Below are 26,585 nucleotides of genomic sequence, written 5' to 3'. Positions count from 1 at the left end.
CCACACATCACTGGGCAACCCTGCCTCCACCTCATCTTTGCTACCTCCTCCCATGGTCATTCCCTTGACCTGGTATTTTGCATAGGTGTTTCTCATGCTTGAGTTAATATCAGAATGACCAGGGGAGCTTTTGAAAAGTAGGGCAACCACCTACACTAAATATCTCAATTGCCATTGAAATATCCAGGCTCTGGGCCTTATTTTTTGTTGTTGTTTTGTTTCACTTGTATTTCCATTTATGCTCCCTAGCTATGTCTGAGAGGAGACTTACTGTGACTAGAAGGCCACAGTCTCAATAGAGAGCATTTCTACTCACTCTACATGCCATTGAAATGGACAAGCTCTGAGGTAAACCATGAATTCCAGTGTGGAAATGGTGTGTCTTCCTAAGCTTCCCAATGATGTAGTACTGTGGAACCTTGCTGCTCAGAGTGGGGTACAGAGCCCAGCAGAGTCAACACCACCTCAGGAAATGTGTCTTTTAACCTGTCCCCCAGTGATGCATTTGCATAGTGAAGTTGAAGAGTAGTTCAACCAGCTCAGTTACGCAGTGGGTTTGTTTTCCATATTTAAAAACAATCACATATTTCTCTGATGGTGGCCTTGCCTCACACTTCAGTTACAAAGACAGGAACCATCATCAGAGTGACTGTTCCTCAACCACCCACGCAAATTCCAGCCTACCCACATCATGTACACACACATCCCAGGGAACAAAATGCAGTCTACTAACAAAAGCATCCTACCTGCTTTCCCCATCAGCCTACAACGCCCATACTTCAAAACAGTCAGTCTACCCTTCACCACCAAGCTTCCAGATCCTGCCTTATTCTTTGGTTTTTTCAACAGCAAATGTTTTCACTAAGAATATTATGAGCCAGTCATAACTTCCACTTCCTCATCTCCAAGTGTATCCTACAGAGTCCCCGAAAACTATCATTTATGCTACTAATGGCCTTCATGTCCTCAGAAATCAAAGGGTACTTGTTTTTAGCATGGTCCTGTGCCATCCAGTAGCATTCAGTGTTACCTCAGATTGCACACTATGATTAGTATCTTTCCATGTATTTCTCCTAGGCTCAGTCTTAATGGTCATAGTATCCCTGGCCTCTCTCCTCCTTTTTTACAGACTTGCTGTCTTTGGTGACCTGACCCTGACTCATAGTTTGACACCTTTTCAATTCCCTGATGATCCTAAACTCCAATCTCGAGCCTTTCCCATGGTCACCTGGCTTTTCGTCCTCCCTACATTGATGCTCAGGAGAAGTCTAACAAATCCAACAAGAAACTTTGTTCTCTTCACTTACAAAACAAAACACCCTATCTGTGGCACAGTTGGTGAGGGTTCACTTATGTATCAGACCTCGTGGAATACACTTGTTAATTCCAGCACTTGGGAGGCAGAGAAAGGAGTATCAGAAGTTCAAAGTCATCCTCAGACACATAGAAACCACACAAAAGCTGAGCAGTGGTAATCAGCTGTCCTCCCCAGCCCTGGCTGACCCGAGATAGGCAAATCCCTGGAGTATGAGAGTTAGCCAGTTCAGCTGAATTGGTGAGGTCCAGGTTGGCAAGTGATTGAGGAAGATACCCAGTGTTGACCTTTAGCCTACACAAGCCCATGCATGTACATGTGCGCACACACCTCTGCACACATACTTGTGCGCACACCCATGCCCCCCCACAGAGACAGAGAGAGGGAGAGACAGACAGAGATAGAGACAGAGAGACAGAGACAGAGACAGGGGGAGGGAGGGAGTTATGGAGGGAGACAGAGTGAGGGAGTGAGGGAGAGAGAGGTGAGAGGAGACAGAGAGGGAGAGAGAGAAAGAGACAGCGACAGAGAAAGAGACAGAGACAGAGACAAAATGAGAGTACCAGGCAGAGCGACACATGAGTATAAATGAGTATAAATCAGGCACCAGCTAATGCTCAGGAATTCAAGGTCAGCCTAGGCAACATAGACCCATCACTATAAATAAACAAACACATGTCTCTCTCTCTCTCTCTCTCTCTCTCTCTCTCTCTCTCTCTCTCTCTCTCTGTCTCTGTCTCTGTCTCTCTCTCTCACACACACACACATACACACATACACACACTAATGAGATTATGTCAACCCTCTAAATAAAACTATCTAAAGGCTTTTCACAGCTCTTTTTCTTTAATTCATATTATGATATTGGAGAGATAGCTCAGTAGTTAAGATCATTAGTTCCCAGCACCCACACATGACTCACAATCATCCTAAACTCCATTCCCAGGGAGTCCAGTGCCCTCTTCTGGCCTCCTTGCCACCAGACATGCATGTGAAATATATACATACAGATAAACAAAACACCCATACACTTAATATAAAAAATAAGTAAATCTTTAAAACTTCACATTATCTAGCATAATACACAAAGCAATGGGGAATGACCTTGCCTCTGTGACCTCTTTACCTACCTCTAGCTTCCCTAACTTTGTTGCCAGGTGCCGTCCTATGCAGTAGATGCTGCTCGTGTGCAGCTGCTGACAGTTACAGTTATAAAATAGAAGAGTCGTTTACTCTGCCTTACTGCCCACCACGCCAATACCTCACAGTCACCTGCAGCCGGTAGCTGCATGAGGCACCAGGCAGATAGAGAACACTCTCGTCACTACAGAAAGTTCTATCAGACCCTTTGGTCCCTGCTGTCCCCAGACAAAGCAAGTTTGAACCTGCCTCTTGTTTTTGCATTGCTCTCTCCCTACCTGAAGTGCCGTTGCCATCTCTTCTCATGGCCAGGTCCTTCCTGGCATCTAGACAGCAGCTTAAATACCACCTCCTCACAGAGGCCTTCCCCGGGTAGTCAAGCTAAAGAAGCCATCCACCCACTCCCAATTCCCTGTTCACGGAACTCTCCAGATCACTCGGCACCAGCTAAATGCTTTCCTTGTTTATTTGTGTTAGCCTGCTAGTTGCCTAACTCTACCACGCCATGCTGCTCCACCCCAAAGAATACTTACGAGATGAGGGAGCTGGCTGATCTTACTCACCCTGCACGCAGCTCTTCATCCCTGCACCTGCAGCTTGGACTTCCCAGCAAGCTCTATCAGTGAGCATCCATGAAGTGCTCAACCTGAGCGGTGTTCACACCCTCTCCGGTCTCTCATCTCACCTCCACCCCCTTTCCTCATTGTCCTTGCTTTCACCTAGTCTGGTGGCAGCCAGGAAGGCAGACCATGCCACCCTCTCAGCTCAGTCCACACTGACAACACCAGCAGATCACTCCTGGTCATTTTCCTCTTGCCCAATAAGTTTTCCAGTCCCTAGTTCTGGTCTCAGACAGCTTCTAAGTCCCCAGAGGTGACATGCTTACCTCTGGAGGCCTCTTGCTCTGCTCAGAGCCCTGCTTCTGTGTGTGGAAGCCACACCTTCTCAGGCCTGCCAGGTGTGGCTCAGGTAGTTGCTTCTCTGCAGGCACAGGCCCCTCCTCAATCCTCCCCAGCACTCACTTCCTGTCTGCGACCTGGGTTCACACTTCTTCACCTCCCTCTGCAGGTACACGGGTAATCTCAGATCATACCTCAGGCTGCAACAGTTCTTAGACCTTCAAACTTCTCTGACGATCAGTCTCCTGGGGAGCCAGGGAACCAATCATGGGCCCAGAAACACAGGAAATGATGCTGGAGTCCTGTCTGGAGCATTCCCATAACCTCCACCCCCACCCCCACTCCGGCCCAGGTGATTGACACACAGCAAGTTTGAGATTCACTGTTCTAAACCCTAAGTCATGCACATGAGAAACCAAGTGCTGTCGCCCAAGTTCACTGACCCAGTTGTACACTTACTACTTAAAACAAAATTGTTCATATAAAATAATAATAAAAAAGACCAGACTTAGTCATTTTCTTTTCTGAGACAGAGCATCATATAGGTCAGGACGCCCCCTCAAATTCACTACATAGCCAAGAAACCCCCTTGAACTTATGATCCCACCTTCACGTCCTAAGTTCTGTGATTATAGATGTGTATCTTGACATCTAGCTTGATTCACAGCTTCATAACCAGAACCTTCTAAAGTTACCTTATAGGGCAGCAAGGACTTTCAAAGGGTGTGTTAAGTTAGGGATTCTGAGATGGAAAGTTACATGGAATAGTTCCAGGAAGTTCTTAAATGCAAGCAAGAGAGTCTTAAGAGGGCCTAGGAGGCAGTACAGCGGCAGAGTGCTTGCCTGTCTCCTGGGAAGTCCTGGGTTCAAACCTAAGTACCGCCACTAAACAAAAAGGCCCTTCTAACAGGAAGACAAAATTCTGAGAGGAAAGACCATTAGGAAAGGGGAGGAAAGACACATGATGAGGAATCACGAACCAAGCAAGAGGGAAAGAAAGGGGAATGGGGTGTTATCAGAGACTCCCCAGCCCAGGCCACATCCGGATTATTAACCTTGTAAGACCCATTTCAGACTTCAGATTTTCCAAATTGTGAGTGAAGAAATGTGTCACTTAAGCCACTAAGTTTACAGCCTTTTTACCAGAATTTACATAGCTCCTTTTTTTAAAAAAAATATTTTTATTGTGCTTCTTTGGAAGGGTGTGCGTGCCAGTGCATATTTGTAGAGGGAGAAGTTCAAGACTGTCTTCAGCCAGCCTGGGCTACATGAGGCCCCTTTTTATTTTATTATTTATTTACTTATTTTATTACTTTTATTTTCCGTTTTGGGGACAAGATCTCACTCTGTAACCCTAGCTGTATTGGAAACTCCCTATGTAGGTCAAGTTGGCTTTGAGTCAATAGAGATGCACTAGCCTCCAGCTCCTAAGTGTTGGGCTGAAGCCATGTGTATTCCACCCCATACCCCGTCCCTTTAAAAGGCTTTTATTGTCCTGTTCTTATTCTTAAAAGTGTGTACCTGGGAGCCGGGCTATGATATGACCACTGCTGGGCACAAGCTACTCTTTAAATCTAAGTTAATCCAGATTAAATAAATTTAAAGACCCCAGTTCCTCAGTCCCTTTTACCACATCCCCAGTGTGACCCAAGCACATGGTAGAGGCACAAACAGAAAGTTTCTGTTGCCACAGGAAGCTCTGCTGGGCTGCGCCGGCTTACAGCATCTGAGCGTTCCAGACTCTGGCTCTACCTCTAGCATCGTGACTAGAAAATCTTAAGAGGACAGAAATGACGACACCACACCCGAAGCCACCCTGGAATGTATTCTTGAGCTCGTGTCCCAAGGAATGGTGTCAAGAGGCATTTGCCAAAGTCTAACTCTTACTGAAAACCCTGGATCCTTGGCGTGTGGGAAGCTGAAGACACAGGGTGGACACCCTAAGCAGAGATGTTGGGGTTGGGGTGTGCAGTTGGAGATTAGACGAGGGAGGAAGTAGAAAAGATAAGAGTAGCTGCACATAGGAAATGAAGCCTGCTGGCATTGTCACAAATTATAAACATAAATGCTTAAAAGGGCCTCCCCTGGGGCCAGGCAGCATGGGAGACTATCCACTGCTCAATGGAGGAATTCATCAAGTCTGCAAAAGACTACAGGTTAGAGGGTTACATAAGGAGATCCTAACTCAAAGACAGGTAGGTAGGTAGGTAGATAGATAGATAGATAGATACATACATACATACATACATACATACATACATACATACATGAAGGATGATAGAGATAGATAGATAGATAGATACATACATACATACATACATACATACATACATACATACATACATGAAGGATGATAGAGATAGATAGATAGATAGATAGATAGATAGATAGATAGATAGATAGATAGATAGAAAGACAGTCAGATAGACAGACAATGGGATGAAATATTTGGAGCTTGTGAGAGAGAAGGAAAAGGATAACTCAGTCGTTAAGAGCCCTGGCTGCTCTTGCAGAGGACCTGGGCTCTGTTTCCAGCATTCACAACCATTCTGACTACAGTTCCAACTGATCTAGTGCCCTCTTGTGGCTCCCATGGATCCCACACACACATTGGCTGCACTTACAAACAAACACACAGAAAATTTAAAAATGTATTTTTTTTTTAAAACTTGAAGAAGGACTGGAAGGTGTCTCAACAGTTAAGAGCACTTGCTGCCTTTGCAGAGGTCCTGCGTTCAGGTTTTAGCACCCATTTTAGGACAGCTCAAAACCCTCCTGTAACTTCAGCTCCAAGGGATCCAAATGCTCTCCTCTGGCCTCCATGCACGTGTGCGTGCGCACACACAGTCATAAAATTAAGTAAGTATTTTTAAAGTGAAAATTAAAGAATCCAACACCTTGTTTGGCGTCTGGGAGGAAAGTGGTGGGTAGGGACAAGAGCTGGAGGGAAAGCAACCGTCACTCTATAGTGTTTGGTTCCTTTTCAAGCATCAGATGTCAGCAAATATTACAATGCAATAAGCATAACATTCAGCCGGATGTAGCTTGTTCCTGTCGTCCTGGCACTGTAGAGCTGTAGAACGTGGACTGAGGCAGAAAGAACGCTATGAACTCTGGGCAGCCTGGACTGTCTAATAAATTTCAGGTAAGCATGGGCTACAGAGTGAGTCCCTGTCTCAAAACACCAGACAACAGCAAAAGGTGTAAAATTAGCAGACGTATAGATAATTCCTGATTTACACTGTTCTGATCTATCTATCTATCTATCTATCTATCTATCTATCTATCATCTATCTATCATCTATCTATCATTCTACCTACCTACCAATCTTCTATTGTCTATCTATCATCTGTCTATGTATTTATCAATCAATCATCTGTATGTAACTCTATCTCATTATTTATTTATACAGTGTATGTGGTGCTATACTTCCAATAGAAACCACATACAGAGATTTTTCACCCTGATCTTTTCCTGGACTGGTAGCAATGTGTACTTTGATTCTCTCTCATGCTGGGGAACAGCAGTGGGTGGTAGCTCCCTGTCACCCCTGCAGTTTCAAGAGGAAACAACAGAGCCTCTAGAGTAAAACAAAGTTGCTGATGGCAGGTGTAACTCAGGTGAGGGGTCTCCTGATATATTTTCCCCTAATGATCTTCCCAGTGTAGGGTGAATTTCTAAGGGATGAGCTCCCTGTCAGGGAAGAAACATCAGGAGACTTCTGCATGTGTGTTTATGGACCCAAGCCATTAATACTGTTGTCTCATAGGCAAGGCAGTACCTGCACAAGGCCCTGAGCCCCTAGGATGCTCTACAGGCATAGGACTTGTCTCTGCTTAGGATACCACTTCCTGTTCCCTGTGGCCCCTCAAGTTCCCTAGTCAGTCTGAACTGGAAATGACCATGGGATGTTTTCCTCCAAGTTGAATGCAAGTTTGTGGTCCTGTTTCTGACTTGGGTGCCACCACACCTCAGTCAGAGCTTAGACAGCCACCCCTAAATGATCTCCTGCCATCTCCTCATAGCGGGAAAGAAAATCAAAGTGAGTCCCCATGGCTGCCGTGTGATAGTCGCTATGGACACCAGACACTAGCCTGCATCAGATGGGGCTGCATCCAATTAGCCACCCCCACAACAACACCATAGCAACAACGGTAATATTATGGTTCTTGACAGAAAAAAAGCCACACACACACACACACACACACACACACACACACACACACACACACAGTCGTGTGATACTTCTAAAGCCACAGAGAGAGCATTTTCTACACCCTCCAACTGCCTGTCACTTCCTAACACTTGGCTTCTTCAGTAGGCAGTCACAGGCTTGAAGCAATTACCTCTTCACACCCTTGCGAGATGTGTGCCCTTCAAGGGGAAGAAACTGACAGGAGAGTGGCAAGCAGCATGTGAAGACTGCATCTTCCTTGGGCTTCTGCCTCAGAAGTGAGGAGGCCGGAGGAGCTGAGCCAGCTGCAGACCAGACAGACAGGCTTGGGGAATGAAGTGCACTACCCTCTGTCTGTCTGCTTGGCTTCATTCTCTGTGCCAGGCCCACACTGGGCACTTGGATTTTGGTGGTTATAGAAATGGACCACATACTAATCACCAGATTTCAATGTGGAAAACATTAACCCAAATGAAAAGGCATAAATCAAGGCCGGAGTCGATGGTTGGGAGGAAAACAGTGCTTCTCTGAGAGCGGGAGCTTAGGCTGTTGCACAAGACAAGAGCTCTGTGAGTCAGCAGCCAGCCAAGCGGAGGGAGGGAGGGGAGAGGGAAGGAGGGGAGCCACGTGGGAGTGGCCAGTGTACTGGAGGGCAGAGTGGTGCAAAACCACAGCTGAAGGCTCACTCTTAGCAAGAGGCTTCATCAGCAGACTGTAGGAGGGTGTTAGGGGTTGGGAGGAACTTGGGAGGCTGGGGGGGGGGGGGTGTGTGAGAGGGGAAGCATCACATCCACCAACTCAGTAGGTAATTCCAAAGCTTATTCTTCCCAGAAGAGACAACCACCCAACTGGCAACTGGTCTCTACTTACACCTACAGCCATGTTTCTGAAGAACCTGTCTCTCTTGGCTCTCCCTTGACCATATGCTAAGGACTCTAGTGGACTCCCCAGGCCTGAGGTGCACACTGTGAACACACAAGTCTTACCCCACAGTTTGGTCCAGTCCCTGAACACTTTTTCATCACTTCTTTTTCCTTCTCGTTCCACATCCTCCACTCAGGACAGACTGCTGGAGGCCCCCTGTCACTCATCCCTGGGACAACCCCACATCATCCCCATTATCTTAACTCCACTGCCAACATGGACTCCAAATCCTCACCTTCCACTCAGCTCTGAGTGCCTGCTGTGATCAATTGTGGAGCCATGTTGCTCCTGGCTTTGGCTGTGGGAAGGGCCTCCCAAGGGGTGAGGTGACAGGACTTCTCAAGTCTGAGGGGTCTGGAAATTATAAACGCCCTGCAAACTGCAATGGGTCCCTCTCTCCTTTAGGTCCTTATTGCTCTGATAAACTGAGGCTGAGTTTAGAGATTAGCCGAGTCCTTTAGAGTCTGACAGTGATCACTTGCTTATAAGACCTGCAGTGAGTGGCTGGACTCACAGGTAGTACTGAACTCCTTTATATACCATTATCTATAGAGGATAAAAGTCAGGATCCCCCATGGCAACCACAACCTGTAGATGCTCAAGTACCACACACACACACTCTTATTTAATTTTGTTATTTTGTGTATGTGGGTATTTTGCCTGCAAGTCTATCTGTGTACTGTATGGGTGCTGTGTCCCTGGAGGCTGGAAGAGGGTGTTGGAGTGACAGCCAGTTGTAAGTGAGCTACCATGTGGGTGCTGGAGATCAAACCCCAGGTCCTCTGCAGGAACAGTGAGTGCTCTTAACTGCTGAGCCAACATCCCAGCTCCTTGAGAGTGCCTTATGGAAAGTGGCTTAGTGTTTGTACAAAACTCACACAATCTCCTCTTGTACTTCATTTAAAATTAAGTTGTTTGCTTTCTCTGTGTGAGCTTGAGCACACACACGTGCTCGCACCCAGACCAGAGAACAACTTTCAGAGCTGGTTCTCTCCTTCCACCCTATGGCTCGCCTGGCAGCAAGCTCCTTTTACTTGCTGAGCCGTCCTGACAGCCCTTCCTGTGCATTTTAAATCATCTCTAGATTACTTAACGATACCTAACACCATGTGAATGCTGAGAAAATTGTTATACTGCGTTATTAGGGAACATTGACAAGGAAAACAGTGTTCATTACAGAGACAATGTTTTTTGATTATCTCTTGGGCTATGCTTGCCTCAGCTTTTCCTCTGCTGGCATCAAAGCCTTGGAATGTCCAAAGCAGAAGTGTGACATGATTGGAAACATTGCTTAAAAGGAACAGACTGGGGTAGGCAGGCACAGTGGTGCATGTCTTTACTCCCAGCATGCATAGGGCAGAGAGGCAGAGAGGCAGAGAGGCAGAGAGGCAGAGGCAGAGGCAGAGGCAGAGGCAGAGGCAGAGGCAGAGGCAGAGGCAGAGGCAGAGGCAGAGGCAGAGGCAGAGGCAGAGAGAGGGGGAGGGAGGCTGGTATTGAGGCAGAGGCAGGTAGATCTCTGTGAGTTCATGACCAGCCTGTTCTACATAAACAATTCCTAGCCAGTCAGGACTACACAGTAAGAGCCCGTCTCAAGAAGAAAAAGTAGTAAATAAAGAAGAGATTGAGAACAGGCAAGGCAGTTAGAAGTAACCACAGTACAGCCAGGTCATCAGATTAACAGCCCCGGCTCTGACTAACAGTATGGAGAGGTTCTGGGAGACAGGGGTTGTTAAAAATGGTAGAAATTTAAAATCAATTTTACAGGAAGAGGCCCCAACCTGTTTCTGGAATACGTGGGGAAAGAGAGAGAGGGAGGAAGGGAAGGAGTGAGGCAGGAAAAGAGGGAGGGAAAGGGGGAGGGAGAGGGAGAGGGAGAGGGAGAAACAGAGACAGAGACAGAGACTATAGAGGAGTCAAGGGCTTTGAGGACTTGGACTGGAACAGCTGTGAAGACACATCTGTCATTCTCTGACCTCAGGGAGCCTAATTTGGGGCAGACTGTGTGGGAATGCCAAGTCAATGCACACCCTGATGGGATGCAGGGCTCCAGCCAGAGCACCTGAATCTGCCCTCTACCAAGAGGGCAACAGGAAGCCCCAGATGCAGTGACCACCCAGATGAAGCTTGGGAGCCTCATCCCAGTTGCAAGACAAGACAATGGAGGCTGAATAAACAGGGATTTCGTCTGCACCCTGGATTTCTCAATCAGGCATTTTTCCACTTGTCCCAGCCTACAGGGTGGGAACCAGTGTGGGGGCAGGGCAGGAGAAAGTAGTCCAACCACAGGCTCCAAAATCCTGGCTGCAAACAGCTCTACTCACTCACTACCTGTCAGCCTCCCTGGCCTTCCCTGGAGGCCCTCAGAACCCTGCCAAGAGGTTCCAGAAAGCCCAGTTTTCTCTGAGCTGTCATGAGGGATTGGGGTGGTCCAGCTTCAGGGCCAATTAAGTCCAGAGCACAATGCAGGGCCAAGGCGGGCACCTCCCAGGGAAGTGGCTCCTCCCTTCTTGCTAGAAACCAGCATAACAGCCTGTTTAAGGGCCTCTTGGGGACTGATGGCACCAGCCAAGTGTTGCCTGGTCCATTTCCTCCATGCATATATCAAGTACAAGGCCCTGTTTCCAGGTATTTCTGACCTATCTGTGGACAGGAGAGAATAGGGAATGCACCTCTGCCTTTGAAATTCCAGTAGGCTACAGAGATGATACTCATAATACACAAGTAAAAGTATAGAGAATCTTAAAAGGAAGGGAAAGAGAGGGGAGTAGAGGGAGGGAGATGAGGGAAGGGAAGAGAAGGAAAGGGAAGGGGAAGGAAAGGGGAAGGGGAAGGGGAAGGAGAAAGAGAAGGAAAAGGGGAAAGGGGAAGGGAGATCTGGATGTGGTACTGCATACCCAGAACTGTGAGGTTGAGAGATGATCACAAGTTCAAGACCATCTTATAATACACAAGAGCCACCCTAAGAATGTTAGAAGGTGGTGATGGGCTAAGAATGGAAAAGAGCAAGAGGGAGCCAGGCAATATGGCACTTGATCCCATTGCCTAGCTGGCTGAGGTAAGGTGCCTCTGAGTTCCAGACCAGCCTGGGTTGTAGAATTACAGGAGACTCTGTCTGGAACAACAAAACTAATCAAGCAAACAGGGTTGGGGCGAGGGGACTATAGGGTGCTCAGGTGACCTAAGTGGTGGCAGTTTTAAGAGATTGGATGTAATCATTGTTTTCATGTCTCTGTATGGATATCTTCTGAGCCCTTCTGGCCAATCCATTCACTTAATCTCTCATGCAGTGACAAATGACTAATCAGAGTCTCCAACGGCTTGTTAGGGCCTCCTTCTCACCAAGGTGACATCCTACTTGGAAGACAATGAGCTATGGGAGGTTCATCCTAAGATTATTACAAGCACGGACATCACACAGAACCATGGAGCACACGGAAATACACCAGTACCCCAGGACCAGCTGATTCTTGAGTTCTAGGTTCACATTGGCTCCCAGCTTCTTTCTGACTAACCTTTCCATCTGAGTTAGTACCTATTCTCTCCCCAGCTACCAGACAAAACCATACTGCAGTGGTTTCTCTAGAAGAAACTGGGGTGCCTCCTTACCCCTTGCCAGGCCACTGTCCCAGAAGGCACTGCTTTTAGGGCCGTGTTAGCTAACTTCACCGTTCCATGTGATAGAACCAATACTTTCTCAAGAAGAACTGACCCTGGTACTAAGTGAGCCCCATTGGTCGCCATCACCAATGGGTGCTGATGGGACACCTGTTAGAAGAGCTTTGACTCTTCTCATCTATGTGCCTCCACCCAAAGCCACAGCCTGAAGAGGATGTCACACCTGGGTACATGGAAAGACCAGCCTGGGTTACAGAGCTCAGGCCTGTGACCACAAGCGAGCACAGTCAGTTTAGAAACATTAGCCACCTTCCCAGGGCTGGTAATGAGAAGAGCTCAAGGCACTTCCTGTTAGGAACAAAACCAAGGGTGCTGTTGTCGAAGGCCCATGATGGCCTCCCAGCTCTTGACATTTCTACCTCCCTTGATCGTACATGCAGCTATGAACTGGCTGAAATAGTGGGTCCCGGGTCCCAGAAGAAGACACAGCTACCAACAACTGAGTGACACAACCACCAACAACAGAGCGATCACCAAGAACTAGTCCAGACACCTCTACTAGAAACGCTTCTAGTTGTCTCCCTTGATGAATTTTGGGGTCTTGAGAGTATCCATAAAGAACCAAGGAAGGAGGGGCACTATTGTTCTCCCCCAAACCCATGTAACTGGGCTTCTAAATAGTCCTGTTAGGTGCAGGTTCAATCCTGCTGTAGGACTAAGTGACAGCCTAAGAGGTTTATTTTCAAATGCATGAAATCAGCATCTACTTGGCTGTAGGTGGGAGGGGGCTCATGGAGGATGACATCATAGGGTGAGGACAAGTGCATGGGTGACAAGCAGGGACATGCTGCAGAGGCCAAACACCAGGGGTTTTGTTGCTTTATGACAAAAGCTCCTGTGGTGACTAACCTAGTCCCTTAAAGCCCAACCTAGGCCAGCTAGATGGCTCAGTGGGTAAGAATGCTTGCTCCCAAGTCTGATGATCTGAGTTCAGTCCCCAGGACCCACATGGGGGTCGGGGGGGGGAGGGAACTGACTTCCAAAAGTTGTCTTCTGATTTGACACATACACTGTGGCATGCCCAAACACATACACAAAGTGAATTTAAAAAACCACAAACAAAACAAACAAAAATTACCTCCTTTCCTTCCCCCAAGATCTAGTCCCTTATCAGAAGACCTAACTACCCAAGCTTCTGAAAGAGACATTAACCCGTCTACAAGGTCAGAGAGCCAGCATGTCCGTGTAACATTACCCTGGGAACCAAGTTTGGATGTGAGTTTTGGTGGAGGTTAAGTCCTGTCTAACCAGCAGAATATGGAAGGGCAATGTTAAGATACAGGCAGGACTCAAAACCTCGGCCCTGGAGGGGCAGGAGGATGGCCCAGCAGTTAAGCGTGTGTGTGCACTCTTTCAGGGCATCCCAGCTCAGTTCCTAGGAAACACACATGTCACTGAGCTCCTCACAACTGTCTGTAACTCAAGCTCCGGAGGACACCAGTGCGTCTGGACTCTGCAGGCACCTGCTTATGCACACATCAAAATGAAGTACAATCTTTAGGAGAGACAGAGAAAAAAAAAAAAACCCTTGGGCTCTAGAGAGAGAAGACCTAATTTATAAACCCTGACTTTGCTCCTTGCAATGGGGAAACCATTTGGCATCTCTGCAACTCAGTGTACCCCGAATGTAAGATGAATAGCAATCACGAGTCTGTGGATCACATGAGAAAATATAAGCCAGGTATTTTCAACAATGCTTAGAAAAGAGAAGGACCTAGATGAATGCCATTACTCAATATTTCTGAACAGACAGATGTAATTTAAAACCATCTTCCCACCTGTGAGATGTATGCCCACTGATGGGTTGAGAAGCTGTGGCAAGTATAGGTTGAGGTGAGAGGGGCTAGCCTCAGACCTCTTTGTTTTGCAGCAACCTCTCCTGTATCCAACCTCATCCCTCCCCCAATGAAACCTAGAAGGTTCCCAGTGCCCCTATACAGAATGTGGTATTCTATCCTGTCCAACTTACCTCAAAAACCCCTAATAACCCTCATGGGAGAGTGTTTGCACAGCCCCATAGCTTCCTGGAACCTCTCAGGCTCCTATCACAGAGTATTCAAAAGCACAAGGCGTCTCTCACCAGTCGGGTGGAGACATGGCCCAAAAGCTGGCCATGCAACTGCCACTCCAAAAACCAACCGACAAAGCTCTATATTCAAAGTGGAGTGGACACTGTAGCCCTTAGGTAGCAGGAGGGCAGGGGGAAGGAGGAGGGCAGCAGAAACCCGAGTTCTCAGCTCGACAGTGTCCAGAATCCTATCATGTATCCCCTCCCCTCTTCAGAAAGGGCTCAGGGCCATGCCTAGCGCAGCATTCCCACAGCTATCCAGCCAGGGGATGATGTCTCACAGACTCCTAAGGCCTTAAAGGTGCTTACATACCTTCCCTCTCACTGAAGGCTTACAAATGATGCTTTCTTTCTCTTTGAAAAGGTAGTGCCCAAGCCTGCTCCTTCTAGAATCCTTCTTTTACCAGGCACACATTTACTGAGAGACAGACCTAGATACTGCTAACTCGAGATACTTTCCCAAACACTAATGTGAGTGGTGCCTTGTACGAATACAATCACGTGTCTTCCCAAATCAAGTGAGGGGGTCACGGGGACTCAAACTGCGATTCCTGCCAGAGGGTAGCCTCGATCATGGTCTAGGGACTCACTGTTGAGGTAATGACAGCCACAGGAGGGTAAGTGATACTTCTAGGGTCAAGGTAAAGATCTCAGAGGACAATCATAGCTGTTCAACACAGGACAACATTTGCTTCTATGCAGCCTTAGTGTTGCAAAATGAACAGAAATCTGTAGGTAAGCTGGGAGATAAACAAGTAATATGATTATATCCCTTTATTTGATACCTGTGATGTCAACACACCTGCCGACCTGTCTGACCCCGGGAAGCATTTGGGGATTAGATCTGCCTAGATCCATATACCAGAGTCCCTGGTATAAATGCTGCAACAGAGACTTCTGAGGTCTGCTCCAGGATTTGGAGTAGGCAGTTCTGGGTGGGCCTGAGAACATGCAACACCAGCCAGTGAGTTTGAAGGAGGGGCTGGTGCAGCCCGTCTGGGGAATACACTTTGAGAAGCAAATGCTATGAGATCTTAAGGCCAGAGTGTGTGGTAAAGACCACCTGGGATGACCCCGAGGAGAGCCAAGGAACACTATATGTTTTTCTGTTGCTGTCTGATTTGCTTTGAGCTTGTCAGGCTGCGGATCAAACTCAGAGTGTCTCATGTACACTAAGCAAACACACTACCACTGAGCCATACTGCCAGCCCCACTCTGAGCTCTTGCCTGGTTAATAGGACCTTGCTGAGTGTTCATGTCTGGAAGACTCTCAGATGTTGCATGTCCTGCCTCAGACCCAGGCAGGGCTAAGGGTGGAGGTGCCAGGGCTTTGTTTATTCCATTTGCCTTTTCTAATCCCCACAGACTCCTGAGGTTCCAGTAAAAGGCTTTAGGAGTCCCCAGCTGCTTTAGCAGCCTTTACCACCGAGCCTCCAGTGCTTGCTATGTATGCTACCCTTCTCAAGCATGGGTCCGTTTCCACCCTTCCAGAAACAAGGCTAAACCTTGGGCACATCAAAGCTGGTAACAGGAGGGACCCTGCAGAGCCCTAGAGCAGATAATATAAAGACGAGTTCCTCCATCCTGGGCAGAGCCTGGTCATGGTGGGTTCCTGGGGCCCGGACAGGCATATACACTGAACCCACTGTCCCAACCATACAATGCACAAGAGGCTGGCAGGGCAGGCAGCCAGGGCCCACTCATGCCAGTACCATCTGGGAGCCCTTGCCAGGCCTCGAGGGCCGGCTGAAGAAGCTGGACTCTGTCCTGGGGCACAGTTGGGCTCTATTCTTATGTCAAGGGGGAATGTGTGACTCTCCTTGCAGTGAATGGGGGCTCCTGGCAAGGCGGAGGAGGAAACAGAGCCATCACTGTGCCCCAAGAGGGATCCCCACTCAGCTCCCGGCTCCAACCAGCCCCTCGTGGTGGGGCCTTGCACAAGCCTCTAACAAGAAAAGGCTGAGCTAAAGGCAGACAGGGAAATGGACCGTCCACTGCCCATTACACACATCCCAGCTCCTCAGACCTGGACCAGAAAGGCTGAACCAGAAGCTCACACCCAGGCACCCATTGAAACCTACTGGGGTAGGGTTCCAAGGGACAGGCCAGGCCAGCATGGATGCCCCCAAAGACTCAGTCCTATAGGGATGGAATAATCTCATGATAAGAGTAGGTAGCACACACTAGCAGAAGCTAGTATGGAAGGCTGCTGAGAAGCCAGGGACCCCTAGAGCCTTTTCCTGGAACCCCCAAAAGGCTCCCAGATTTCCAATACATGTCACACATGAGCACAAGTCCCCACTGGCAAGTACTGTGCCTCCTGCCTCTCACAGCATCTCTTCTACAGCTGGCAACAGTACTGCTAAATGTTCTTTGTGGTCTGAAAGAGCCTGTCTTGACATCCTAGCAGACCACAACCTGGTCTGACCTTTCTAAAGAGCAGCCGGACAATGTTGGTCCAACCACATATAGGAACCTCAGCCAGAAAGACAGACAACAGCACAGAGAATGTTGTTTTTGCTTGTTTTAATAGAAAAAGAATTTTAAAAAGGAAGCAGCCTCAGTATACGTCGCTGGGGGACTTTAAGTAGTAATTTGTTGAAATGTGAATTAGTAGTAAACATTGGAAGTGGCTGAAAATATATTTGTTACTAGAAACATACTCCCTCTCATTTGCCTGCCCATCCTCAAACAAAGTCTCTCTGTAGCCCAGGCTGGCTCAAACCTGTGATGTCCTGCCTTTATGTCCTGAGGATTACAGATGTGTGCCACCACACACCTAGCTTAATATAAATATGCTTAAAGAATATCATTAAGGGGCTGGAGAGGCTTAGTAGCCAAGAGCACTGACTGCTTTTCCAGAAGACCTGGGTTCAGTTCCCAGTTCCTTGGTGGTGGCCCATGATAGTCTGTAACTCCCATTGCAAGGGCTCTGACACCCTCTTCTGGCATCCGTGAGTACTGCACACACATGGTACACAGGCAGAATAGCCATACATACACATAAAATAAAAGTAAGGAAATCTTTAAAAACTAAAACATTTAAAATGCATGTTAAGCTGAAAAGCTTGTCAAGCAGTGGCATGTATATTAAGAGAGGGAGAAAGCAGGGGCCTGAAAGAGGGGAGTGAACTGCGAGGCAGTGGGGGAGGGGAGGACTGGGTGATGTTGGGAGTGAGGAACTAGGGGGCCAACTGAGGGTGGGAGCCCATGAAGGCATTTGACTGAGTCCGGTAGCCTCCCCCTGGATTAGACTTAAAGAACTGTGAAAACATCCGGAAAATATTTAGCTAATAAATCTCTCAGCGGCCCCTCCACCCTGCTTTGTTTTTTAACCCTTCCCTTTGTTCTCAGCCCTCACATGCCCAGTCCTATCACAGACTTGGGAACCCACAGAACCAGAGACAACCAGATAGGGCTATACTGGGTGAGCTCAGTCTGTAGTGGGTGTAGTCCATCAGTGCCAACCCCCTATCTCAGGGAATCCTCTGACTACACAGGGGCTGGATGGCAGTGCTGTTCCAATTGCATAGACACCTTATAGTTATCAGGAAAAGACCCAGGGAGTCCAGAAAAAGCAATGATTAAAAGACCTTTTAGGAGGAAGGGAAGAGCCACTTTGCAGATGGTAGGGGAGGGGTCATTGCTCCAAACTGGCTCCCTTCTTCTGGAACTCCTTGGAGGAGTACTTGAGGAAAGTCACTCACATGTACACCACAAGTGTCTGGTACACACACACACACACACACACACACACACACACACACACACACACACACAAACAAACACACACACACTGAAGATCTCTTCTTGTTGCTGAAAAATCTCCAAAATTCAGGGAAGCAACTGCTCTGATTTGGGAGTTGAACCAATTCCAATGTGGGTTATGAGAAAGGGAATACACTTTAAAACTAACAGGCTCTGGTTCTAATTTCCACAAATAGCAGGACAGCCACATAGCAGGCTAGCAGTTCAAATCCCAGCTCTGGCACTCGAACTATGTGACCTTCCATACTCTATGTCTTCATTTGGAGAGTCCGGTACAGTTGCAGGGAGACGGTGCTAGGAAATTGGAGCCTGGAACCCCAGGTGTGGATGCAGATCGTGGACTAGATTTTCCACCAACCTTTCATGTGCTTAGGATTTGATTTCTAATCTATTAAGACTAAAACCTAAAGGCTGGACAGATGCAGCCCATGGGAGCAAGTGTGTTGATTTTCATTTGAACCGACTGGCTACATTTCAAGACTGGGAAATTTCAAGATTCCAGCCTGGCACGTTTCTGGCTAGTGTTGTTTGGAAGGATACCAGTTCCTGGGGTGTTAGATACCTTTTAGGCCCTGGCACTTGGCACCTGTAAATCCACTCAAGATAATTCAACTTTCTGTGATGGTTCGCAGCTTTGCTCCGTAGGAGAAAGATAACAAAAGAGTGATTTGGGGAGCCCTAAAGAACACTCATTAATAACCCCACCAGTCCCTCCACAAATGTCCCCCAACTTGTCTTGGAATTCCTTGGTTTCCAGGCACTACTGTGCCTCTCCCTCCCTTCTGTACAGACTGCTGCATGAACCTGAGTCCAACACAGACATGGCTGCAGCTACGCTGGCCCGCATCAGGAGCAGGTGCTTTTCAACCTGTTCCCACCAGCTGAGCGATTCCATAGAAGGCTCAGTTTTTCTCTGCCCTGATGGATGTCAGCATTCAAATCCCACCCCGCAGCAACCCTGAAGGACTCTAGGAGTGCACTCCCCAAGGGACACACTCTGGTCACAGCCAGGGTGGAAAGGCATGAGTGCCCTTCGAGAACTTTGATCTTGCAGACATGAACTTGAACCAGGGGAATAAAGGCTAGTGTGGGGTTTTCTCCGGATTCTAGGGTAACAATGGGAAGACAGAAGTACTAGGTTTCCTTCCAAGAAGCAAACTGAACAGCAGTCTAGCCCTTGAATTCCCAAGCCTGGGCCAGCTCCCAGCAGGCTGTTTGTAACATGCTGTTACCCTCTTAACCCCACCCCCCATATCCCCACTCCCACCCCTTCAGCCCCTCCCCGCAGATGCTGATTCAACAGTAGAACCCTCACAGAGATCTGAGCAAATTCCATGGCCACCTCTTGGGCCACATAAGCTCTCTGCAGAGTACAGGCAAACACTGAGTCAGACATGTAAACATCTGGAGCTTAACTAAATCCTCTGCTCTCTGGGTCAGATGGGTGGACTCTGAACTGGACCAGTGAAAGATTCAAGTCCAGTTTCCAGGGAACCTGGCCAGGTCTGGGACTCAGGTCCTTGACCCTGTCTTGGACCAAACTGAGTCATTGAAGGAGCCAAGGCGGTTGGTGCAGCTTCACAGCCCACACCAACAGTTCCAGGGCTGCTCCACACCCAGCCCACACGTAGGAGGTGCAGGCCAGGACGCTCCAGGATTCCATTCTGTGGTGGAGGAAACAGTTCCCTAATCCCTTCCTAAATCAAGTCCTTGCCCAGAGTCCAGAGGCCACTGCTTGCACTGCTGGGCTGTTCCTATGCTGGCTTCCCGCTGTGGGAAGCCCAGAGTCGAGGGGTAGGGGGACAGAAAAGAGGTGGCAAGGGGACACACAATTCCTTGCATGCATGGCCCCAGGGCCAGAGCACCCAGACTTGATTATCTCAGCTTTGATTTTTCAGCCCACACCCCATGGAATTCCAGAGCCAGCTGAAGCCAAGGGCCTCCCCCTTCCCCTTCACTGAGCCAAAAAACAAAATATGGCGTCTCCCTGCTTATATTTAATTTACAACACTTGTTCTTTGCCTGCATGCAGGGTTAATAAAAAGTGTGAAGGATTTTTTTTTCCAATTCCAAGCAGAGTGATACTATAAACGGAAATGATGCTTGATTGATTCCTCCCCGTAGGTCAGCAGCTTTATCTGTCATCCTTTGATTTAAAAGACACAGGCGCAGAAGTGTTGGCCTTAATGTAGAGACCATTCCTTAGGGAAAGGGTAGTGTCCCCGGCAAAGGATGCTGGGACAATGGGTATCTGTATGCAAAACAATGGAGCTGGACTCATTCCTCACACCATTAGGCTCAAAACCCTAAGTGACAGCTAAAACTCCAAAATTCTTTAAAGGGGCCAGAAAGATGGCTCAGCTGTTAGCAGCACTTGCTGTTCTGTAACTCCAGCCCCAGAGGATCCAATGCCCTCTACTGACTTCTGTAGGCAACTGCATTCACATGTACAAACACAGTCAGACAGACAGACATGCATGCACAGAAGCAAGCACCCATGCAGGCACGCATGCCTGTATGTCCTAGAAGAAAATGCAGGCAAAAGTCATTATGGCCAGGATTAAGCCATAGTTTCTTAGGACAACAGAAGTAGAACAGAAAAAATGCCAATCAACTTTCACCTAATTTAATAGCCTTTATGCTCTAAAGGACAAAGGGGAAAGGAAAAATTCCATAAATTTTGTATCTGACAGAAGCGTCTCTTTTTAAAAAAAGATTTCTTTTCTTTTTATATGTCTGGGTGTTTTGCCTGCATGTATGCTTGTGTACTGTTTGTGCCTGGTGCCTATGGAGGTCAGAGAGAGTGTCAGATTCCTGGCGGTGACATTTCAGACAATTGTGAGCCACCGTGTGGGTGCTGAGAACCAAGCAGCAGGAGCAGAAAGTGTTTTAAACTGCTGAGCTGTTTCTCTGTGCCCCTGAAAAAAATGACTTTTCTCTTCATTATGTAAAGATTACTTATAACTCAATTCTGAAGACATTTGGCTTTTAAGCCAAATTTTACAGATTGGCAAAAGCATGCCTGTCATGGTGGCACCTTTAAACCTAGCACTGAGGAGGCAGAAGCAGTCAGATCTTCATGAGTTCAAGGCCAGCCTGGTCTATATGATAAGTTTCAGGCCAGCTAGCACGACATAGTGAGACTCTGTCTCAAAAGACGGAAGGGGGAGATAGGCTTAATAGGTTCATTGACTTAGACCTTATTCAGGGCTGGAGAGGTGGCTCAGCAATTTCCCCTCCAGAGGACGTGGGTTTGATTCCCAGCACACATGTTCAGCAGTTCACAGCCACTTGTAACTCCAGTTCCAAAGAATAGATGTCCTCTTCTGGCCTCCATGAACACCCACCCCCAAACACACACACACACACACACACAGCATACATACAGACACATAAATAAATAAATAAATAAATAAATAAACAAATTGATGAATGAATGAATTGATGAATGAATGAATGAATGAGTATCTTAATTGGCAAAGGCTCTAAATAGACCTTCCTTCAGGGAAGATGTGTGAATGGCCAGCAAGCCCATGAGAAGATGCCTATCACCATGAGTCTTCAGGGGAAAGCAAAACCAAAATGGATAGCCACACCCACTAGCAACAGCGATGGTAAAGAAACACAGATAATAACAAAGGTTGGCAAGGATGTGAAGGAGTTGGAAGCCTCCTAGACTCCTGCTGTGAATATCAAATGGTACAGCGGTCTTGGAAAACAGCCTGGCAGGTCCTCAAAGGTTACGCACTGTTACCATAGGATCCAGCAGTTCCACTGCAGGTATTTGTCTAAGAGAATTGAAAGCATATGTCCACAGCTGTGTCATTCCTAAAGACCGAAAAGTAGAGATGACCCAATAAACGCATCAGCTGATGATTGACTAGACATAGTGCAGCCTAGACACCCCAACTTGAACATCATTCAGAAGTCAAAGAGAATGTGAGTCTAACACACACAGATAAACCTGAAGCATACAGAACACACACACACACACACACACACACACACACACACACACACACTCATGGCGGGGAAGTAAGTGTGGTTTGGGGTGGTTAGGGACATAGGGGAAAACTGCTAAGGAGCACAATTTCTTATGATTAATTGATTGATTGATTTGTGTCTGTCATCTGTTGTGTGCAGAAGCCAGACAATATCAGATTCTCCTGGAGCTAGAGTCATGGGCTATTGTCAGCAGAAGGGACCAAACTCAGGTTCTCTGGAAGAGCAGCAAGCACTCTTAACCCCCAAGCTATCACTTCAGCTTCTCACAGCTTCTTTTAGAAAAGATAAAAGGTTCCAAAGTTGATGATTGTGGCAGCTGAGCGAACGTGCGTGCGCGTGCCAAAGAATCACACACTAAGTAGATGGACTAAGAGACGTCTGTGGATTAGATCTCAATAACGTTGTTATCAAAACCAAAAGTCCTGAGTCACGGTTTGAATATGAAACATCTTCCCCAAACTCAAGTTAAACTAAGTCGGTCCTCAGAGTTCAGAGAAGGGCTCTTTGGATGGTAAGGACCCTCATCTAATGATTGATTTACTGATTAACTCATAATTTAATGGCATTATTGGGATGAGGTGAAAACTAGGAAGTGATGCTTAACCAAGGAAGAAGGCCACAAGGAGTTATCCTTCGAGAGTGCTCCTTGACCCTGGGCCCTCCCTCACTGCCTGGATACCACAAGGTGAGCAGCAGTGCTTCACCACGCTCTTGCCACCATGACGACCCTCTGCCTCACCACCAGCCTGAGACCAGTGAGCCTAAAAGATTGTGGATTTACAGGGAGACTGCAAGTCACAATAAAACTTTCCATCCTTAAGATGTTTCTCCTAGGTGTTTCAGTTTTGTTTGTTTTGGTTAATTTTTTGGGGGGTGAGGGTAGGTTCTCACAATGTAGCCCAGGCTGGCCTGGCAGCAGTGAGAACTGGAGTGTGTCCTTTATGTCACCATCATCTCCTGCCCTCCTCCACCGTACTTTGGTGGTGGCGGTGGTGGTGGTGGTGGTGGTGGTGGTGGTGGTGGTGGTGGTGTGTGTGTGTGTGTGTGTGTGTGTGTGAATCCGTACTCGCCATTCATGCATCTTGCATTCCTACCCCTCACAAAAGGGTTTCGGCTCAGATGCCAGAGCCCCTGACCCACAGCTACCCTCAGGTGCAGGAGGCTGGCTGCTGGCTCTCTGCTGGTACCACCTTGTAAGAGCTTCACACTTAGGGGCCCTTGTTTTGCTTTTGATTTGTGTACTTTTGGTTTTGGTTTGAGACAGGATCTTGCTACATAACCCAAGGCTGGCCTGCAAGTCGATGGCCTCAAGCCTCGTACAAGTGGGGGATGACAACTGTTTGCCACCACATCAGGCTCTGACTGATTGATTGATTGATTGATTGTCAACTGAATCTCTTTAAAAATGAGTAGCGCCTTCATTTTTAAACATCTAGCAAAACCTCTGATCCCTCTCTCCCACCCTGACTCACGGTGTAGCAGCAGCCATCCTCCAAAGCCTCTCCCACTCTCTCCCAGAGGACTCCAAGTGTCTCCCAGGCTCCTGTGACTGAGGTTCATCCAAAAGTCAGACTCTCGTCTACACACACTTCCCCGGAGGAAAGTGTTTCCTGTCTTCTACTCCCTGTAACTTTACAGTTTTGTTTAAAATTTAAAGTTGTGCACATTCGTCCACACAGCATGGTGTTCTGAATCTCATGCACATTGTGGAATCACTTCATGGAGTGAGTAAACACGTATGACATCAGACATTTATGACTTGTGGGAAGAACACGAAATTTATTCCTGGCAATTGTCAAGGGATTCTTGTGACCTCTAAACACCGCGTTATCCAACTACTCCCCTTTACTCCTCCTGTTAGCTTAAGTTTTGTATCTTTAGATCACTATCTGCCCAACTCCCTAGTCACCCTAGTCCCCAGTACCCACCATTCTGTTCTCTGCTTTGCTCAACTTTAGATTCCGCGTGTGACTGAGATCATGCTGGGCGTGCCTTCCTGGGCTTGGATTATGTTGCTGGGTTGTTGTAAATGACAGGACAGTCTTCGGTAAGGGGAGATTCTGATACTAATGTCCTGTTCGCCAACTGGTTCTCGACTTGTCAATAAAGAAGGCCTGGGGTGGGTGGCAATTTCCGGGCAGAGGCACAGGTGGGACTTCCTGGTTCCAGGAGGAAAAGGCAGATATAAGAAAGGAGGACTTTCCTACCATGCATTGGAGGAAGAAGAACACAGCAATCATGCAAGGCCTGGGCATGGAAATGAGGAGCTAGGCCTTGGACCTCTGCTACAGGTGGGTGGCCAAGGATGTTCGGCAGGGGCTAGGTGGGACTAGCCACTGAAGTTTAGGCAGGTAGGGAGACGGAGATAATAAATTGGTAAGGGCACACTTTTCCAGGCAGGAGATATCTGCACCCAGCAATTGTGACACAGAAGGCAAACTGACAAGCTGTGTGTGTGTCTTTTATCCGAGGATTCAAGGGTCTTGGGAGGGGGCTGGTGGAGTGGTCATCTGCTGGAGCTAAAGGTGGGCAGAAAGGGAAGCTGGGAGGGGCTGGTAGCACAGCCCTTCCCAGGAAAAGGCGGCAGTGATTTTAAAACTACACTGAACAGTCTTCCTTCTTTTTTAAAGTAAAGTAATATTCCTCTATATATAGTGAATTTTCTTTCTCTTTTCATTCGTCAGTAGGCACTAAATTTGATTCCATATGTTGGGTATTTGATGAACATATGGGTGTAGGTGTCTCTTCAACACAGATTCCTTTTCCTTTGAACACTGTCTTAGTGAGGGTTTTATTGCTGTGAAGAGACACCATGACCAAGGCAATTCTTACAAAGAAAACCATTCAATTGGCATGGGCCTACAGTTTCAGAGGTTCAGTTTATTATCGTCATGGTGGAAGACATGGTAGTACCCAGGTAGACACGGTGCTGGAGAAGGAACTGAGAGCTCTGTATCTTGATACATAAGCAAGAGCAGGAGACTGTCTCATTATGCCTAGCTTGAGCATATGAGATCTCAAAGCTCAACTCCACAGTGATGCACTTCCTCCAACAAGGCCACACCTACTTCAACAAGGCCACACCTCTTAATAGGCCACTCCCTATGGACCAAGCATTCAAACACATGAGTCTGTGGAGTCTGTTCCTTTTCAAACCACCACAGACACATATCCAGTAGTGAGTATTGCAGTGCTGTGCTACCTTACATCCTACACACTTTGTGCTAGGATTCCCTCTTCTCCAATATGGCCCTCCTTTCTCCTTCCCACGTATGTCTTTCCAGATCATAGCAGCTCTGTCAATCTGCCCATTCCTGGCTTGATTCTCTACTGTGACCAAGGCCAGAGCCTGAGCTAGCTGGAGAGATTTCTCCTAGTGACATGGTGCTGAGCTAAAGCTGCTGAGGCACTCTGCTGGTCTATACTTGTTTAAGCATCTCAGCTCTTTACCATTGGTTTTACTGGGTGTCTTACCCTCTCCCTGTGGTGGGAATCAGCCCGGCAAGCAGACACCCAACCTTTTTTTCCTTTCTTAAGCACTCAGAGATTGGGAACCTCATCTGAGCTTTGTGCTCAGTGAACCCACAACACAGCCCAGCCTCAGAAATGAGGGATTGAATGATATCCTCAATCCACAGCCTGAATGCCTAAACACTGGGAAAAGAAGAAGTTTCCAAAAGTGTTCAGTATGAGTTATACCTGCAATCCCAGCATGCTGTGGGCTGATACAGAAGGATTGAGAGTTTAAAGACACCCTGAGTTACATTGTATATTCTTGGCCAGGGAGAACTCAATGGTGAGGCCCTTCTTAGAAAAAAAAAACAAATGAACAAAACAAAAACAAACAAAAAAAACCCAACCAAACAAACGAGAGAAGGAGGAAGATGATAGGGAAGATAAGACTGTGGACAAAGAAGGGAGGAGAAAATCTTGAGAAGAATCTAAGAAGGGCCAGTCAGGAGAAAACAGTGATGGACAGTGAAGTTGGTACTATTGAGAAGAGAAGAGATGTCTCCTTAGTTCAGCGTCATGGGGGAGGGGCTAGTTTAAAGAGCTAGGCATTAATTAGCAAGATGGCTGCCAGGGCTGAGAGGAAGATCAAGCAGATACCACAAAGGGTTGTCTAAGGAGAACTAGAAACACTTGGGAAAGACAAATCCAATGCTGTATCTGGCTTTTATTAATCACAATGTTTCCCATAGTGAATGAGTGTCCTGTGACCAACTATGACAATGACAGCCAACTCACTGGCTCATCTTCCCTCCTACCTGACTGTTCCACATCCAGGGGTCACACTGAGAGTGTCTGAGTCTCAGAATGGAGTTCCCCTGGGGCCACCAAACCCATCCATTAATTTCGTTCCCTAGTCCAGAACTTTAGGAAGTTGCTGATTCAGCACAAAGGTGTTATGGAAAAATCGGCCAAGTTCCCAGACTGAAAAGCAAGGCAGAGGACATGTTTTCATCTCACAGGAAAAGTCACATACCCAATTCCACTTTGTCAGGAAACCCTGTCAGCACAGCCTATAAAATATCCCCCAAATGCACCCTCACTGCCCCCTTTCCTAGTCCAAGCTGCACCACTATCCCGTCATCTTCCTATCTCTATTCCAAACC

At 47.4% G+C, this 26,585-nt stretch overlaps 1 protein-coding gene across 7 annotated transcripts in view; it reads right to left on the bottom strand.

Annotated features, from left to right (window-relative positions):
- The window catches only part of Gas7 (growth arrest specific 7), a 230,730-nt gene that overhangs the window by 151,494 nt on the left and 52,651 nt on the right, over nucleotides 1-26,585 (bottom strand). Inside the window, exon 1 of one of the 7 annotated variants that reach the window (XM_087574744.1) lies at nucleotides 7,702-7,911. Coding sequence is in view for 1 of the 5 variants with exons in the window: in XM_087574737.1 (XP_087430863.1) it covers nucleotides 2,734-2,751 (18 nt within the window). In the remaining 4 variants the exon portion in view is untranslated. 7 annotated transcript variants of the gene reach the window in all.

The sequence above is a fragment of the Rattus norvegicus genome, chromosome 10 (assembly GCF_021556685.1).
Source record: "Rattus norvegicus strain SHRSP/BbbUtx chromosome 10, alternate assembly SHRSP_T2T, whole genome shotgun sequence".
In the NCBI taxonomy this organism is placed as follows: domain Eukaryota; kingdom Metazoa; phylum Chordata; class Mammalia; order Rodentia; family Muridae; genus Rattus; species Rattus norvegicus.
The sequence above is the reverse complement of the archived record's forward strand: the minus strand, read 5'-3'. Positions and strand labels throughout refer to the sequence as shown.